The 19,951-nt window shown below is 29.8% G+C and overlaps 1 protein-coding gene across 1 annotated transcript; it reads right to left on the minus strand.

Annotated features, from left to right (window-relative positions):
* Positions 1-3,554: 3,554 nt before the first annotated feature.
* On the minus strand, positions 3,555-18,047 carry LOC130443993 (B-box type zinc finger protein ncl-1). Its single transcript, XM_056778939.1, has 8 exons — positions 17,986-18,047; positions 17,526-17,780; positions 17,326-17,470; positions 11,399-12,692; positions 9,451-9,797; positions 9,033-9,390; positions 7,818-8,050; positions 3,555-6,684 (listed from the first exon to the last, which is right to left on the minus strand). Exons 2-8 carry the CDS (start codon positions 17,681-17,683, stop codon positions 6,580-6,582), a joined length of 2,640 nt encoding a protein of 879 aa, XP_056634917.1. The 5' UTR covers positions 17,684-17,780; positions 17,986-18,047; the 3' UTR covers positions 3,555-6,579.
* Between the last annotated feature and the right edge of the window lie 1,904 nt (positions 18,048-19,951).

Raw genomic sequence — 19,951 nt, forward strand, 5'->3', positions numbered from 1 at the left:
TCCAATCAAATTGTATAAAGTAATAAAAAAATGATAATCGATTAAGATACATCTATAGGCAAAAATTTTTCTTGCGTGCAAGCAAAAATAATAGTTCGCTTAATTGTACTTTTTTTAGAATTATTTTGTGCCGTTTTGAAGCACTAAAGGTTGTAAATGTTAAGAAAACGCTCCCGAAGGTTACCTTTTTAGGCCTATCTGTGAACTGTCGCATACGTGAATAGTTTTAGAAAATCTTCGTTCATTAACTGTGTATGAAAGAAAATTCCACTATTTAAAAGGTAATATAATTTGATTATATACCTTTCAAATGATGTTTTTTATTAGATTTGTTTGGTCAAAAGCCAATTCCAAATGAACATATTCAAGTATAAAGTGTTCGCAGAATTGCCTATTTTATCTAACTTGCCTTAGCTATAATGAAGAAACATTAAAAAGGTACCACGATTTTCTTAGATAGGAGATAAGGAAATATATTTCACAACCTTTATGGTCTGAAACTGGTGATTATTAAAAGCCTAAGGGCTTTCTACAGAACATCAATATATTTTCTTTTTTATATATATATTTTTTTTTCTTTTCTTTTATGTTTATTTAAGTAACAATCTCCAATATTCTGAGCACAAATACACTTGACATAAAAATCTGGCGTATTTGTGTAAAATCTTGCCAAGTACGTTTTAAAAGTACCCCATATTTTTAGATATGATCTTAAATTGAATGAGTATTATTAATGATAACGATAATTTAGACCAACAATATATACAATCAGGTCTCTTTAAGTAGCTAAAAAATTGGATAAAACAACTACAACACTCTACCATTTCTATAATATACCACACCAGTTTTATATTACTCCATTTATTTTTAGAATTAATTTGGTTTCTTTGTGTTCGCAAATCCAAAAATTTCCATATCAACAAAATATTAAATGGAATTAGTGGTAACTTTATTTTCGTCTTAAATTATTATATATCTGTTGATTTTTCGTTTTCGTAAATGCAAAAGAAGTATCCAGAAAGTCGCTTTTTCCATTTCCTCGCCAACTTTAAATTATTGAATATTTTCATCTCTTCTACTTATGGGACTCCAGTTACATTCTCAACTCATTTCCTTTTTCGCATTTTTTTTAGAAAATATCCATAGCACATATCTTTCCTTACTTCATTATCTTTCAAGCAATTTAAATAATCCCTTGTTTGGAAATAATATACTTTATTCGAAAACTATATTTTGCCATAAACTATGAAAGAAATATGAAAACCTTATGTGTAACTTCTTACCACATTCAACTACTTCTAACATATATTTCACGTCGTTACAAATACCCATCCAATTTATTTCCTTCCAATATATATATATAAGATACATAAGAATAGAATATATTTAATTCAAACAGGTACTTTTAAAATACTTATTGGCCTAAAAATATTCACCTTCAATATAATTATCCTAAATATTCTAATTCTAAGGAAAAAACCGATAAAAATAATACAAAAAAACAAATAAAACATTTTTCGCAGCATTTAATAAAATGCTGCTAAATGGAATGACTGATTTCCTCACTCCAATACTGACTGAAAATACTTATTGCTAATGAATATTGGTGAAAACAGTATAATGTATTATAATATATTTATATACAATGTGAATCAAATTAGGTGTTTGCAATAGAATACATTTGAGATAATCGTCAGTTTTGCACAAAATACACAAAACTATGTCAGTAGCTATGTGTGGAAATTTACATCAAGATCGGTATTCTCAGGTCCTCGTTTGGAGCGATATCGTTGAATGCGAGGGGATCAAAATTCATTGTTGTCTCGATTCTCATGCCCTCTCCTCGCAATATAAACGCTAACGCCAAAGGGTAGTGCTTTATTTCACTCGCATTTGCATGTAACAGACAATTCTAACCTATCATTTTTATTGAAAATTATAATTGTATATACATCATTTATAATTGTAGTCTGGTTGAGTTGATTTGGTTAGTGGAGACTATTTATGTTTTATGCCTTGATTGATATTCTGATTGATTAATTTAGTTATGAATAAAATTGAACGAATATGTTAACTTCACCTTCACCTACTTCTCTGTATTTCGCTATACGCTAATATACCGATGATGCCGTAACTAGTCGCTCGTGTTATAAATTTGCGAGCGGAAGAGCACATGAGAATCTAAAAATTCCATATTGCTACCAATCAAATCACTCCCTTTAGGGATCGCTCGCTTGTGAGAGGAGTGATTTAAGAATGCCGGCCCTGACCAATTTATTCACAAATTCCAGCATAAGGCATTGGAATTCATATCAAGATATCTAAGATTAAAACATTTTTATGACAATTCAATGATTGAATATTAATTAACATTATCGTTTTTTTGTGCGGAAAATACCAACGAAATAAGAGGTTAATCTCAATTTTGACGCAGAACAAGATAATAATACTCTCATATTTAGATTGTCAATATTGATATATAGAAATTTTCCACAACTTTTTACTTCTTAGAACTTATGTTTTTATAGAAAAATAGTCTTGATTTTAGGTCTCTTCTGATGGAAAATTAGTACTTGAAAAAGGTAAAAACGACGTTTCGAAATACTCAACCAAAGAAAGGATAAACATGATGGCTGCATAGTTAAAAATAGGACTTGGTCACAGAATGCATAGTTTTCTCGAATAAGGAAAATTAGAGATTGAATGACAATCCATTTCATGTCAATATCATGAATTTCCTAAATAATTTGTCATTAGATTGTGTTTCATTTCACTGGTTAAATGTCCAAAAAAAGGGAAAACCAAACCTGATTCACATAGTATTATGATACTTAACATAAAACTGAGAAAAGTCAGTTTTTAGTCATGTATAAATATTATGGCAAAATTACTGGTATACGAGTATCTAAAAAACACTTGGTAAATATACTAAGACTGTGATTGTAAAAATCATCGAAAAATCTATCACATTGATAATATATATTAATTTTTTAAATTGAAAATTAACGATTTTTATTTATTTATTTGCTCATTTCTTCTTCGATAGGTCCCAGAACTCAGAATTTAAGGTAAATACTCTTCGTCACAAATTATAGTTGCACTACGACTATGAAAAATTGTCCGAAATGAATGTTTAGTGGTAATTTTAGTAAGTCGAAAAAGAAACGAACCCCAAAATCTTTAATAAACATGAGCAAATGCAACATACGAAGTATCACTTTAGCATAGCCAAAACTACCCAATGAAGTTGATGTGAAATTTTATCTTAACTACGAACTAAATATTTGGTAAATAAATAAATAAAAAATACATAGTAAATATAGAACTATGTCGAATATTTGTTAAATTGTGAGATTATTCAAATCACATACAATTTTGAAGAATATAGTATCCTTAAGAAGAAACTGCTTACCTCCAAACATAAAAAAATGTTCTAAAGGAAAGAATAGATTAATAAAAAATTTATATATATATATATATAAATTTTTTATTAATCTATATATATATATATATATATATATATATATATATATATATATATATATATACTTACTAAATAAAAATATAACTCTATAATAAAATAAATGTAACAAATTGGGCCAATAGCCAAAGCTCAAAAACAAGCTTCGTGCCTTGTGGCTCATTAAAACAAATATATTGTTTAATATAAAATATAACAAAAAGTGCAACAATTTTGGAAGAGAAAGGACTAAATATAAAGGATGAGATATTGTGTAGAAAGCTACAGGAACTATTTTAGTTGAAATTACTGCCAAATCTTTGTGAATAGAAAACAGTAACAAAGCCCGAACAGAACTTCAGTTACAACTAGAAAACAATAATTCATTTATGAATGCTAACCATATTTTTGAGTAATCTAACTCAAAAACTACAGAATTTTAGGGTCGACATACAAAACAATACCTAAGTTTTAGGTACTTTTCATTAACTCATAACGTTTCAACGCCAGAGAAAAATATATAGGATGATGTATCCTATATTTTAAATAGCCAAAATAATCCCATTCGTCTTTAATACTATTTAAATATAGTAAATTGACAAATGGCAAAATTAAAATCAATTGGAATTGTCTAAAGTCATAGATCTGTTGACTCTGTCAATATTTTATTTTTCTCACAACCACCTAATTCATATTATTCTTCAATATATAGACTATATAAATACAGTCAGCACGAGATACTACTCCATTGGATGTTATAATTGAAAGCCTAGAAAATTACTATAAATTTTCTTCGAAAATGCCTAATTGCAAAATTTTTATTCTAGAAAATGTAGACTATCTACATCCTATAATAATCATCTTAAAATCAGGTAATGTATGGTAAGCTGGATTACCATGGTAATAACTTACTAAATTATATATTTTCTATAAAAATTGAAAACTGAAAGACATAAGTGCTTGAGCCACATGAGCTCTAGACACCTTCAAAATTAAAAAGAACATTCTGTGAAGCTTTTTAGTAGCCATGAAATTATTATTTTATTATTATATTCCACATGTAAATAATGAGGTGTGTAATTTTCACCTGTTGGTAAAATTTTGACATGTAGATATAATTTATCAAAACCAAATTCAAGTCTCTTTGACACTTCCAAAAGTTGTTTAAAGCTATCTGAACTCGTACCTAAAACGGTACAAATACAAGCTCTAAATGTGTATAAATATATTATGAAAAGGCGGGTAAGACAGTTTCTCATCTTGGGACCAATAAATATATAGTGTATAAGATACGATTATTTTTAAATACATAAACAATCTGTTTTTTAAAATTGGAGTAATTTTTTTGGTATTTTTTCTTTATATAATTATATACATATAATTTTAAAAACCACTTGTGGCGACGCGCTACCGCCCAAAAATCGGGCGAGTATCGTGCAGCGCACAAAATAACAACAAGAGACTAAGGTCACAACTTATCCTGAAGATACTATTATCACAGGCATGGTTTACCGCGGGGTGAAGGCCCAACGCGATGATTTTTTAAAAATTTTATTCATAGTGGAGTAAAATAACACGACAATAAATTTCATTCACTGGGGTTACAGAAAATATTCCAATCTAGTTACAAGTGAATCAATAATCAAATAACCAAAATTATAACTGATGCATTAGTTTATTACAATAGAAATAACTTTTTAATTATTATGAACATGTCAAATAAAAACATTAAATTTGTAGAAAAAAATTAAAAAACCCTAAAACAGTAGAATGAATTTATAATGTATAAAAATACCTAAATATTAATAGAAACTTTCTCATTAAGAACTCAAAAAGCATTGAAAGGTCAATAAGTATCTTGATACTTCAAATAAAGTGTTATGAATTCTCAGCAGGACAGCAAATGTGAAAAAAATTACTGTAAAAATAATATATAAATATCTTCATATGATAGTAGTTCAAATGAGCTTTATAGATTGCAGTTAAAACATGTAGAAACAACTGCTTATGAAGAATACTACAATATATCATTTGCAAGTTAAATTACAATATTCAAGTGGTAATACTAATAATAACTAAACAGAAATATTTCCATTGAGAACCTTATTTTTTCGATCCAATTTTACTCCACTATCAGAAGAACACACACACTCATAACTGGAATTTATATATTAATTTTTGTGGCAACCTTCAGATTGTTACAGAATCACAAGAAGCTGTTTTAGGCTGCAACCTTAGGTCCTAACCTACATGGCACTGGTCGCCGTGCGTAGTTGCACAACGAATATACGCTATCCAACCTGAGTAATAGGTGCCAGCGTTGAAAAATTTCTTTCATTACATCAATCCGACACGTAAATTCGAATGACAGTAAATAAAGGTAACATGCAATAGATGACTTGTGACATTAAAGAGAGAATATTAAACTGTCAAAGTGAATTAATGTTGGACGGAATGATGATATAATTACATTCATTTGAGAATATTGTTTTCTTTTTGAGATTAATAAAGTTAAGCTAAGCTAAGTAACCTACCATTTATCATACCCTGTAGAAATACCGAAAAAAAAGTTAATATAGATGAATGTAATTCGAAAAGTGCGAAAATTTTCAACGCCGTTCGATAAGTTTGCATAACAATCAATCACACACTTCACCTCAGCCATACTAAAAAAACAAAAATAATATAAATCAACAACAGCGGTTATAAGGAGTGAAAATAAAAAAAATAATAAGAACTTCCTTGGCACATTCAATCATACAAATATAGTACCTAATTGACGTCTTAAAAATAAAAAAAATTAGGAACCACGTTTCGTCTGCCGCTAAATTAAGAACCAAATTTGGACAAGTTTGAAAAAATCGAAACTAATACAAATTTGTTTCCTGAAAATGGAAAATAAAAATAAAATCATAAAAAAACTGTAAAAAACAAGTTACTCCTAGGTGTAAATATATGCAGTGTAACTGCGCTCAATAAAAAAAAATTTCAGAAACGTCGAATAAAAACTTCTAAATCTTTCCCTTTTTGAAAATGAATGAAAAATAATTAAGCTAATTATAAAAAAAATCAGTTCAGTACTGTTTACAGCGTGAGATCAAATCTACTTGCTCTTGGATTTACAGGATGTACAGCGTATTCAGGACCAGCACGTGATGATTGTTTTTGGCGAGGGTGACTACATATCCTTCAGAAGTAATCTTCAAACCACAACATCTCGATACCTAAAAACAATTATTTATGAAATAGTATATACCAAATTGGAAAACACAAAAGAAAATATTCAACTAATTTAATGACAATCTGTCAAATAAAACGTTACAATGAATAAAAATAAATTCAACTGTTCTTCAGGATTATCACACTACAATTGAGTAGGAATGTGTGAGTGAGGATTTATCCTTTCTTTCTTTAGTTTGGGGTATAAATATTCCAGAAAATCTCATTTTAGTGAATCAGCCTCCATTTGATTTTAATTAAATAATAGAAAAGTAGGATAATCAAAGAGTGGAGTGAGAATACAGTGAAACAGTTAATTCAATATTATAATTATACATAACATAGCGACGTTCTTTTGCAATTTACACTGGTCGATTAGATTCAGATCGTCATTAACCAGCAAATCTTGAGTCTGCTAACATTATCAGCCATCACCAATATATCTTTCAGAAACATAGATCAATCGTGAATTTCTTGGCCTAAGACACCAATGTATGGATTGGAGCTATACAGAAATATGAGAAATCGTGAGCTATCGTAAGCATATCCAAGGCTTTTGTCAAAGTTTGGCATGCTAATCCAGATAAATTATGATCATACAAACTGTCATCCTCACTTATAGACTTATCCAGTTCGCTATCAATGATCACACCTCAGAAAGGTTTGAGGTCAATGCTGGTGTTCGCCAGGGTTGCATTTTGTATCCGACTCTCTCCTTAAATCAACTATCTACTCGACAAAACTGCAAACCCGATCTATAACTGTGCCAATGATAGCGCACTGGTGTCGTCGATCACTGATTCGAGTTTAATGCAGCAAAGACCCAAGCTACTATTTTTACGGTGCAACTCATGATTTGGTCCTGTCTGGACCTGCAGACGCCCAGAACGTCAATTGATCGGGGACTCCCGTGGAATCAACTACCAAGTAAAGCCTTTACGGAACACTACAACGAACAGAAGTTCAAGATCAATAGGGTTTATTCTTTTGTGCTTCAAAATATTTTCCAATACTATTGACTGCAGTAAAACTTAATTTTGTCGATTTAATAAGAGTTATACCATAGTTGTATTAGATCAAACACAATATTACCAAACGTAAAATAAAAAGACAATATATAATTTTTGTATAAACTTACTTTGACATAAGGGCACTCAAATTCCGAAATGAGTGACCCATCACGTGAAAATACAGCAACATGAAATCTGTTACCATGCGAGTCTCCAATCAATATATCTCCAGCATCAGATATATCAATTCCATTTGGGAAGTTAGTAAGGTTTTCACACCCAATTCTACGCAGAAATTGTCCATCATCTCTGAATACAACTACATTATGCCCTTTGAAATCACATACGTAAAATTCTTTTCCTACAAAAATGAAAAATTCTATCATCACCTTTGTAAAAATAACAATGTATCTAAGTATACCGTTACAAAAAGTTTCGAATTTCTAATAAAAATAGAAACAAAAATAAGCGCTACGATTAGTGGGTTGAGCAAAATTCGATTTTTACTAAAGTGCAAAATAAAAGATTTTATACCAAAATTTATATCAAGCCATAGAGTAATAATTCTCCAGATAAAAAACACATATGTAAAGCTTGTTTGGGACTTAGAATTTTAACCATCTATCGTAATAACTTTAATTTATTGCAAATTCAACTTTTTATAGATTTCTTTATTTTAGTATATCTTGAATTGTCAATTTTTATTTCCAATATTCTTATCTAAATATTTTTTTAATAATTTCAAGAAACAATTGATTTAAATGAGTAAATAAACAACAAATAGTTTTGAAAATCTAATATTCTAATCACAGGTGAAACGTGAATTTTTTACTAGATAATGTGTTGAGCCAAATCCTCACTAATAGTATATATCTAGGGAGTTTTAATCTATAAATCTATATCCATAAAACATCAGGGTACTGCACCCTTCGTATTATGTTAGTATTTTTTCACAAAGGTTTAATATTTAATTCAAGGAAATAGTTTTAAGTTGAAATTAAAAAGTTTCAAGTTGATTATTATAGTTTAGATGGAAGATTGAAGAACAGGAAACATATTGTAGTTTTATATCGAAGAAACTAAATAAATATATAAATATTTTACAATGAGTGAATAGAAAAATTAGAAAAATCAAAAAGTAACACCAACCCACAATTGTAACAATGGGCTGAAATAAATGCTAGAAGGCAAACGAATGATTTCAATATGTACTTATTTATCTTTTAATCTATTAATATTTTTAACAGCAGAATGTAGAAGAATAATTAAAACATGTCCATAAAATTAAATTATTAAAGTAACATTTATATCAGCCAATATCTCAACCAAAATTTATTACGTACCATGAATAGCAATATCAGAAGGTTCTCTCATATAATCACTGCAATCAAACCAGCGATGCAAGTCTCCACTTTCTCCAATGATAAATATAGTTGGACTGACGCTATCGACAGCAACAATTTCACTGTGTGCAGTTACGGCTAAGCCGGCAACAATATCAATGTAGCGAATAGCAATTTTTTTCAAGAAATGCCCATTTTTAGTAAAAATTTGCATACGAGATCGTTCATTGCCACGATCGCATACAACATATTTTCCAGTATTGCGCATTATTGCCACTTTCCTTGGATACCACAACTGTCCTTCATCTTTGCCTGGAATTCCAAATTGAAACTTGAAGGTGCCGGTCTTTTCAAATACCTAAATAGAAAAAAAAATATGTTTTTAAATAATATTTTTATTTGATAATTCTCGACATACTTGGATTCTATGATTATTAGTGTCAGCGACGATGATATCTTCTTCCAATCCCAAGCAAAATCCATGTGGGGAATTAAATTGACCTTTACTGGGTCCCAATTGACCGAATTTGCAGCGTATCTGCATAGGACTGACCTTATTTGATCTGGGAATGGAGGGAGGGTTGGTGTTTCCTGTTGGAGGTATAATATTGGTAAGAGGATCAGCTATAATATCATCAGGTGTTGATAATAAAGGAGAAGTTGAGGTAGATACTCCTCCAAAACCGTTGATAAGATTGTTGGTTAAATTTATTGATGCAGATGACGTTGACCTGGCCAATATGTTGTTACCATTTGGTACTGTATCTGCACAAACAAAATGGTCATTTTCAAATTAACTTTTCCTTGAAAATTAATCAAAGCACTAATCACATAACTTCGAATATTGTGACTGTACGAATTTGTTTAAAATTTAAACAGAGCCAAGCTTTATCTATTAGAGACTGGAAGGAGAGGATGTGAAATATAATTACCACCAAATGAGGATATTCAATAATAGAACTTTCAAACATAATAGTTCCTTCTCCAAAAATTGACTAGACTATTAAATGACATATGTTATTGTTTAGATTTGAGATTACCATATTTAACATAAAATGTATAGTAAAGTCATTTTAGTTTAATCGAGTGCTACTGTATTCATTTTTCTATACTCAAAATCAGTGTAGCTCAAAAACAGTATTAAGTTGTGAACTAGCTATGAACGACAACCCCATTCACCAGTGTAATGTACATACTTAAGAGACGAGATCACAAGCGCCAAAAACTTACAACAGGAGGTAAAAACCCAAGTAAACAAGACCTTAAGAATCTCTGGTTATCTGTGAGACCTCATATAGAAAAACACAATATATTTTCACCGATAGTAAAGTACTTATATACAAAACAATTGTAGGACCTATACTTACATATGCAGGGGAAACTCGAGAGGACATAACAAAAACGAAGAACATAATTAGGCCAACAGAGATGAAAACATTGAAGGAATGAGCTTAAGAGATTAAATAAGAAACGAAGCTTTAAGAGAAGAACTGAAAATTCAAGATATAGTACGAAGCACTAAATCGAGACAACGATATTAAAGAAACTACGTCGACAGAATAATGGAAGAACGGAGGGCTAAATAAGCAAAGGATGAAAACCAACTTCAAGGAGACCTCCCGACCAACCTCCCAAGGGATGACACGAAAGCTGAACATGTACTTCTCAAGAGGCTGAATGGTAGAAGAAAAGACTTAATAAAAGAGAAAAAAGACATTTAATCAGAATGATGTGTTTTGAAAGATGATTGGGCTCGGAAATAATTTTTCACATTTATTAAGTTTATGCCTTGTGCCTCATTTTATTCTTATAACTATCAGAAAGTCTATGTGTGCAACAGTTCCTGACTACCGCTAGCTTAATTATGAATTATAAAAAATTGTGACTCATCCAGCGAAGAAGTTAAGAATGCGCAAAAAAAATGAGAACAACACTAACCAGAAATATTCAGTACTATGTAGGAAGAGAATGTGTGCTCTCGACCATTCATGACAACATCACTAAGGAACTTGGTCGGATAAATAATAAGGAAAAAGGATTTCTTCATAAATAATTGGTGGTAAGTGAGGTACTAATAATTCCATTTTTCATTGTTTCATAAATCAAGAATCTCTGTATAAATCTAATCTAGACATAAAACATGTACTTCATGTTATAGTGCTGATTGATAGCACTGGTCTAGAGCACACCTTTTCAGCCGTTATAGCTTGTATGGTGTTCCTGTGGCGTCGATTGAGTATCGCACGTTTGTATTCCATCACAGCAAATATCTCGGCTGGGAAGAGAGCTTTTATTTTTTTAATAACAATTATTGAGAAGCTGAAATAGGTTTCAGTCTAATTAAAATGTAAATTGTCCAGTCTTACCTGCTGCATTTAATCCCAGTTTAGCAAGGGAAGCGAGATTTTTGTAAGCTGTATCATTGGTCAAAAGATCGGCTATATTGAAGGTTGCTGTAGGAGAAGTGGCGGCGCTGTTGTTAGTTTCAGCCAAAGTAGCGAGTTGTTGTAAATTATATTCAGCAATGCTTGAAAACCCTTGGAGGGCGTTAGAATTGACATGAGGTATAGGAGGACTCTGAGCCATTAAAGTTTGTAGACTGTTACCAATATCACTATCAATTGAAGATTGCAATGATGTTGGTAAAGATATCGGACTGGAATTTGCTACTGGCGGTCCGTTACAGCCATTGGTGATTAAAGCTGGTACAGGATTTGTAACGCCATTGATATTAAGAGGAGGCAGATCAGGTAAAATTGTAGGTGTGTTTTTCACAACAATATCACTTTCAGTAACAAATCTACCAAAATTGTTTTTAATTACAAAACCAAACTTTTCCAAATCAGATTTGAATTCGACCAAATAGTTTTTCTCACACTTTGGGGATTTGCTATTCAAAGCGATCAATCTAGAAGCAACTACTTTTCTGAGATACATCATTTCTGGTATAGTACCATTTTCCAATAAGCGAGATGTATATTTGCAAGCATCTTCCATATTATTTATGGTTTTACCCAACTCGTCAGTTTCTTTCATGATTTTCAACTCACGTTCATGGTACAGTTTATTGAGTTCTTCTAAAATTTCATCTCTACATTTTTCAAGAACAGCCTTGTAACTCTGATATGATTCATTGATAAGATCTCTAGCTGAAGAGCGTTGATGGGCAAGTTCCTCCAAATTGCTATCCAAGTTTGAGGAGGCCTTTGCAAGCTGTTCAATTTTAATTTTACTCTTTGAGAGCAAAGATTCAATTTCTTGGCGCACTCTAGTCTCAGAATCAAGGATTCCTTCACATTTATGCCCCTTGTGTTCCGTCTTGACACACTCTCCGCAAGCAGTCATATTACAGGTTGTGCAATTGTAGATGATGTTTTCTCCGCGATGAAAATCGCACTCTAGTGGTTTATGTACGGTGATTTTGGCACCGTCTTTGCGCATATCATCAAGTGCAACAACTTTGTGTGACTCGAAACAGCGCATAAAATGGTGAGCCGTGTCGCAATTATTGCAAAGCAAATTGTGGCAAGTGCTGCATCTAGATTTAGCAACTTCTTTTGCTGTACAGGAGGTGCAATGCAAGGTTACTGAATTGGAAACGTCAGAAATGTTTGTTTTTGTTACATCCAGAGGAAGTGCAGCAAGCAATTTGGTACCAACCTGTAAAAATAGGAATGCATTCAATTAGTTACCAACAAAATGAAAATAATTTTTGGTATAAGGAACACACAATTGGAATCTAATTGTCGCTATTTACACCTTGTTGTTTTCGTAAATAGAAGCATATTTTTCTCTTTTTAATTGGGATAAAAATAATGATAAAATATGAAATTACGTTCGGTTGTATAAGTTACTTTTGATTCTTTAAACTCAATCAGTTTCGAGTTTTATTTGCATTTTAATGCAGTTAGCATTCATATGGTATGAATTCAAATCCGAAGATTGCAACAGGAAAGTAAGTGGAAAGTTCAAGATGAATGCTAAAAGCTGGAAAGCCACTGCAAAAGCATACTTTCACTACTCCAAGAGACTCAAAACGCAATGGCTTTAAGGTAAGAGATGAGCACTTCTATTCATTCCACATGTAGGAGTACACAACGTTTTAGCACGTTGGCCATTTTAAAAGCATTTTCTCATTTTATTGTATTGACAAAAATGTCCCAATGTTTACTAGAAATAAGGTCTAATTAGCAATGATAAATTAGATAAGAAAAAGTTCAAGTAGAATTTACCTAAACAAAAATTTGTTGCTTGTTGTATTGGACTCCTGTATTTTAATAAATCATCATATTTTGGAGGTCAGAAACTACATGTTGATGACAGAGATTTTCAATAAATTACTCTATATGTATATAAAATAGTATTCAAAGTAGAAGAAACATAATATAAACGTGGTTTGGACAAACTGAATATTGATTTTTTTAAAACATTGAAGTTATCTTTTGGTTATACACTACTTATATGAACTAAACGACAGCTCTTGATATTGGCAGTATTATTCATTAGAATTAAGAAGAATTTTAGACACTTTGGTTTTTATTTCAAGGGGGACACATTTTTATAATACAGGTGTCCGACATAAACCGAATTGTATCAAAGTCTAATAAATAATACCAAAACCAAATGTATTAATTTCTGTGGACCATTCCATATACTTAAGTTCACAAATAAAATTATCTGTATAAGTAGAAGTGTTCAATATGAATACTATACTACATCAAAGAAATGGATTAAAAATTAAATATGAACAAGACCCTATTTTATTCACATGTTTTTCAGATTCAGACTCAACAAATGAAAAGACTTGTACACTGTGCTACAACCTTAGCCTTTCCACAACAACCAATATTATTATGACTGTAATAAGACATTTTCAAGTCATGAACAAAGAATAAAAAGCACTGTTGCATTAGAACTGAAATGAAACAACGTGATTCAATAATTTTCACTTCCACATCACATTTTTCGAAGTAAATATTTTGAGTATGACAAAACTATAGATAACCCTTCCTCCAAGTGCAACAGTTCTTAAAAGTATTGCAGAGATGTAACAAATACCAACGCCTCTATGTGTTTACAAATATAAAAGAGTAATACAAATTAGCCATTATATTGAATATGCTGCGACGTTATGTTAACCAGAAATGCGGGAATTTTCTTACCAATGCTAAATTAATAGAAATAATATTCTTAGCATTTATTAAAGACATTTTCTAATTTATCATCAAGTTTATCAAAGCTCTTTTAAACAATATATAATCAGCCCAGCTCAACAGTATTCCATTTTCTAAAGCCCACTTCACATCATTTAAAAAAATAAATATGAATACGTTTTAATTAATGTTGATAATAAAAAAATTAACTTGCAAAAATGGAATTATTACACTGGTAGATAACCTTGATAAAAATCAAGGTCTTGGTTTGAACCTTAACTAAGCTGGAAATAAAAACAAATGTTTACATAGTTCTAATGTTGTTAGATCATAATAGTTATCTGTTAAACCAGTTTTATATTATGAATGTAAAAACAGATAAATGTTTGCAAAATGGACAAAAAGTTTCAACAAACTTTTTATGCATAGGAAGAATTAGCTGTTATAGTCTACTTTTTACCATAATAAAACTACACTTTCTCAGAAAGGAGAATTAATATTCCCAATGAGTTCAATTGTTTATCTGCAAAACTTAATAATTGGGTTTTACAAAAATAAATTAGAGTATGACCAGAGTCAAATAATCAACAATATACCTACTTAAGAAAAACCTATGTAGAAATTCTATAATAGTTTTAGAAGATTCTAAATAAAACAATGGTAATCACAAGCTGTTGGGAAACTTCCTCCAAAAAAAACTAGTATTTCTGAAATTTTTGCTGAGAATCATAATAAGATTGCATTTTCTCAAAAAGGAAAATTAGTATTTCCAATGAATTCAGCAAAACTTGACAATTGGGTGTTACAAAAATAGTTTGAAGTTAGAATATAATCAGTGTCAAACAATTAATATACCTACTTGCATTCAATGATAAACACAAAACTATAAGCCCAGTAGATGTGTATGGAAAAGGAACTAGAAAAGAATTGAAAAACTGTAATTAGAAGCATACACATAGCTTATTTCAAAAAATAACCTTAGATAAAATAACATCTGGAATAAAATTTTTCTATTATGGGAAAAATAAAATAATTTGCAGGCAAAATCGTTCTTTGCGGGCAGTGAATTGATTCAAAAGGAGAAATAGAAACATATCTATTACATGGATGTATCACTTACACACCACTAGGAAAAAGGACTTTAACGCAAATATGAAATAATACAAGTAATTACTCACATTAGTAGCAAAAGTAAAATTATCAAAGATAAAAAGTGGACTTTGAATTTGAGAAATATTTTCTGCAAATAATACTATAATAAATTTATTTCAATGTAAATCTCTTTTAATGAATTTGAACAAAAGCAGTATCAATCCATCTACAGTACTATATTACTGAAAAAAATCATTTATATCCTCGCTAAATAAAAAAGGTATTTCAACTGAAATTCTGGAAAAGTAGCTGCAAGAGATTATAGAGTTAAAAAAATTAATTTCTTCAAAACTAAATCAAACATTATGAAATAAATAATGCCATTGAACGAGCTTCATAGGAATGCATAACATTTTTGAAATAGAAAACATAGAAAATGTCCTTTAAGCAAGAATAAACAGAGGATTGTGAATTAATTATTGATTGGATCAAACACGTGAATTAATATTTAAAAAAATATTCAAAGCTAAATGCCAATAACTTTTGAGACTAGACATATAATTATGGAAATTAAAAAAATTAAACTGTTGTTTTTTCTGCTGTATATAATCATTTTTTTAAATATTAATATTCATTAAAATTTATCTACATTCACATTGTGCTTAGTTATTCAAGATTTTATATACTTGCATATATAATTAATAACTCGATTTTCTGTCCACATTTTTTGAGTAAAGCCTTGTGACTATGATATAATATTGCTACCTAGAGACTTTTCAAGTAGGAAATATAGTATATAGGAGTAGGCTTTTGCAAGCAAAATTCGTTTCCATAGCTAAAAATATAGCTTATATTTTGAACTATTGGCTGTTAGTGGGAAATAAAAAAAGAAATATTTATAGATATTTTTAAAGCATGTCCCAGAACGTTTTCTGGATTTTCAAGTTTTTTATTCATAGAAGATTGGTTTGTTACAAATTAGATTACAAAAGAAAGTTTTTATTTTCAAGTCAAAATTTCCCAATATTTACTACAAGCAAAAAGGTCTATTTGACAACACTAAATGTGATAAAAAAAGAATAAAACTATTTTTTTTTTCAAGTAAACAAAAATTTATTGCATGTTGTATCATAATCATGCAATATTTTAATGAATTATATTGAAATGAATCATCATATTTCGGAGTCTAGAATCTACAGTGTAAGGACTGAATATTTTCTATAAATCAGTCTGAATGTATTTAAAACATCAACAGTTCAAACTTCTAATATTCTAATTCTAGTATTACTATAGTAATTATCATGAACATTCATCAAATCATGGTTTAGTCCAGTATGGGTCACGACCCAATACTGGGTGTTAAAAATATTCAGCTGGGTTGTGGCAAAAATTGTAAAAACAAAAATTTTATCAACATTTTCCTCTAAATTTTTTTTGTAATTTAATTGTTTTTCCCCCTTTTTATGCTACTATACAGGTGAACCCAGTGTTTACAGGTGATCTGTTGATTCCACTGCTTTTAAAAAGTCTAGAATGTGGGATAGCTGCAGTTGTCAGAGATCTTCATCTTTTATTTCATACTCTACCAGGTGTAGTGCTCTACAGTTTTACACAGGAAATTTTAAAGGTTTTGAAACATTACATCAATTTATTGAAACCCAATCAAACTACGATGAAGAAGATTTACATCTTGAAACATTATCAGTTTCAAATTTTGGAGCTAATAAATAGTTTGAAATACTACTTTCCAAATAATGCTTTGAATAATATATGGATAAAAGATCCTTCAACTGTCGATATTGAAAAGGAAGAAACACTTCATCTTGATAAACAATAAATTGACAATTTAATTAATTACTAATCAATTTCCTTAATTACTAATCAATTTCCGGTTACTCCATCAATAGGAATATTGAAGAATTATAAAATTAGTATTTTAAATTACTATTAGGTACAACATTAAATGTTGTATTAATAACTTGTAGTGATTTCATATTTCGAATAAAAAAACAATATCAACCATAAAATATTGAAGTCTTAATATTTACCAATGTGCTATGACAGCAAGTTGGGCAAATTATTGAAGCATTTATGGAGCTGGCGTCTCCACCGTCGGTTACAAGCTTTTTGTCAAGACACTCCTCACAAAACACATGTAAACAATGCAGCATTCGAGGGACTACCAAAAGACCTCTAAAAATGGGGTTAAGTTTTATCCTTGATAAAAACATCAATAAATCGTACTCACCCACACATGCCACAATTATCTGGATCAGCAAGTAACGAATCTTCTATCGGCTTTTTGCAGTTTCCATCTGACATTGCTTCGGATAGATCTTCGAATTCTTCAGTTTTTACGACGTACTCTTTCGATTGTAAAAAGTCTTCCTTTATATTTGTACCCATTGTTGCAAACAGGTATTGTGTAGTAACCACAATACTCAAAGTTTCTTGTAATACTAGGCCTGTTTGTCACGAAATTTCAATCCCGTGTATAGTTTATCTAAAAAACATTTTCACTCATCACCCTATCTTCAACAAATAACGAGCTTTAAAAGAATTCTATCTTGATTCTAAAACGTGCTCTTAAATCAGATAAAAACGATATTATTACATTATTATGAACGCGTAATAAGGATATGACATAATAAACACACAATTAAATAGTCAAATACGTACAACATTATTTATTTTCGATAAAAACTTACCAATGCCATTACGAACAAATATTTAGCAAATGGCGCGTCTTGCGTCTAAGCGCAAGGGCAATGGGTTATTGAGCATTTGAGGGTGGGGGAATGCCAAGCATCAGCAAAACCCGGGAAAATTAATTCGTACTAGCTGATGTTCCGTTAACCAGTGAATGCACTGGGGATTTAAATCAATTCAAACGAATCCTAACCACAAAGTGAATTTGAGTTTTATAAATGGAAGAGTATGATTTCATAAAAATTCTTATTGTTGTTTCCTTTTTCTCGAGTAAAATAATGTACATTTGTACTTTCTAATACTTGCATTTAATGATCAACGAAGCTTATTAAAATACAAACTACGCTTTTAGTTCCTACAATTACATGTACCTCAAAGGTAAGTAAGTTAATAATAAATATATAAGTATCTATCATTTTACAAGTATATTGTGTGAATTATTTATACACAATAAACTTAACAATGTAATTTTCTTACCTCAAAAATCTTCTGAAAAGATTAATAACAGGAAAATGTCGATAATCAAACAGAATTTATTGACAATAATATCACTGCCAACTGCAATTATTTAAGTACAGTTGTTTTATAAACATTGTTGATGTAACCAATTATCAACAGACACTTATTTTCTTTCTAATGATTTTGGTTTTTTTGCAAATTTTCAAAAAATTGCTTGGGCAGAAAATGGTATATCTGTTGAAATGCAAGAAAAACGTGGAAGTTCTAATTTCCTCAAAGTTTTGCCGGCCAACCAAAGCATTGTATAAAAGGAGATAGGTAGATCTATATAAAAATAAATAGTGAAAAAAAAAGAAATAGTTTGATTACTTACAACCTCACAAACCTAATACTTAATATAGACACACTCTATTTACATATAGATGGTCTATATCAGAAATATTCGTCCCTAAAATTAAGAAAATTTACAAAATTTTCCATTTTTTGATGATAAAATTAGATTATAAGTAGTTTATATATATATATATATATATATATATATATATATATATATATATATATATATATATATATATATATATATATATATATATATATATAATAAAGCATTCCTCCAATTTTTATGCCTTAAAAAGATCAATATTTAATTTCATTATGTAACCAAGCAATAAAATCCATATCAATGAATTGCTTGCAGTGGGATGATAATACAAGATCATGAAATGAACTTTGCTTAGATATTATTGAAGCAAAATAAACTTGCAACTACAGATTAAAGTTTACTATCTGGCAAACCTATATGCTTAACCTTAGATTGGTTTAATATTTATCGGCAGGAAATAGTTTGTTTCCAGCAGTCAGTAAAAAAATCTTAAAAAGAAACCCATGTAGTTATTCTTACTATTAAGCAATGCCATTAAGTCTTTAAGAAACATTCTGTTCGTTACTATAGGTATATCAATTATTGAAGCAATATAAGTATTGAAACTCTTCATATATTAATCACTCATAAAGTTGTTCAATTCGATAAATTTAAAATGTACAATAATCATTGTTTGTGAAATTCTTTTGACATTGGTTATCAAAAAACTCTAAAAATGCTTGGTAGATGATAGGTTCTTGATTCTTTTTCTTGGTACAACTAACTTACCTTACATTTTAACTCCAATATTTTCTAAGAAACTTACAATGAATTACGCTAAAATTGAAGTTATGTTAGAATGAAAATTTATTATTGATAGTATCCTAGGCAAGACCCACATCAGTACCACTCTAGTGGTCATATATCATTAGTAGTAAGCTTATTAACTTTACGCCTTTTGCATTAAAGACAATATCTTACTATGATTTTTTTTTAATTTAATCTTGAAATATTATTTATCAATAATTCTTTATAGTTGCACTAAATGTAATAAAAAAATATTTCTATTTGAGTAAACTATGCTTCTTTTTCCTTATAGGTATTATGTTCATTTTCTGTTTTAAAGCAACATAGTTTGTGACAAT

This window comes from Diorhabda sublineata, chromosome 5, assembly GCF_026230105.1.
Source record: "Diorhabda sublineata isolate icDioSubl1.1 chromosome 5, icDioSubl1.1, whole genome shotgun sequence".
NCBI lineage: Eukaryota > Metazoa > Arthropoda > Insecta > Coleoptera > Chrysomelidae > Diorhabda > Diorhabda sublineata.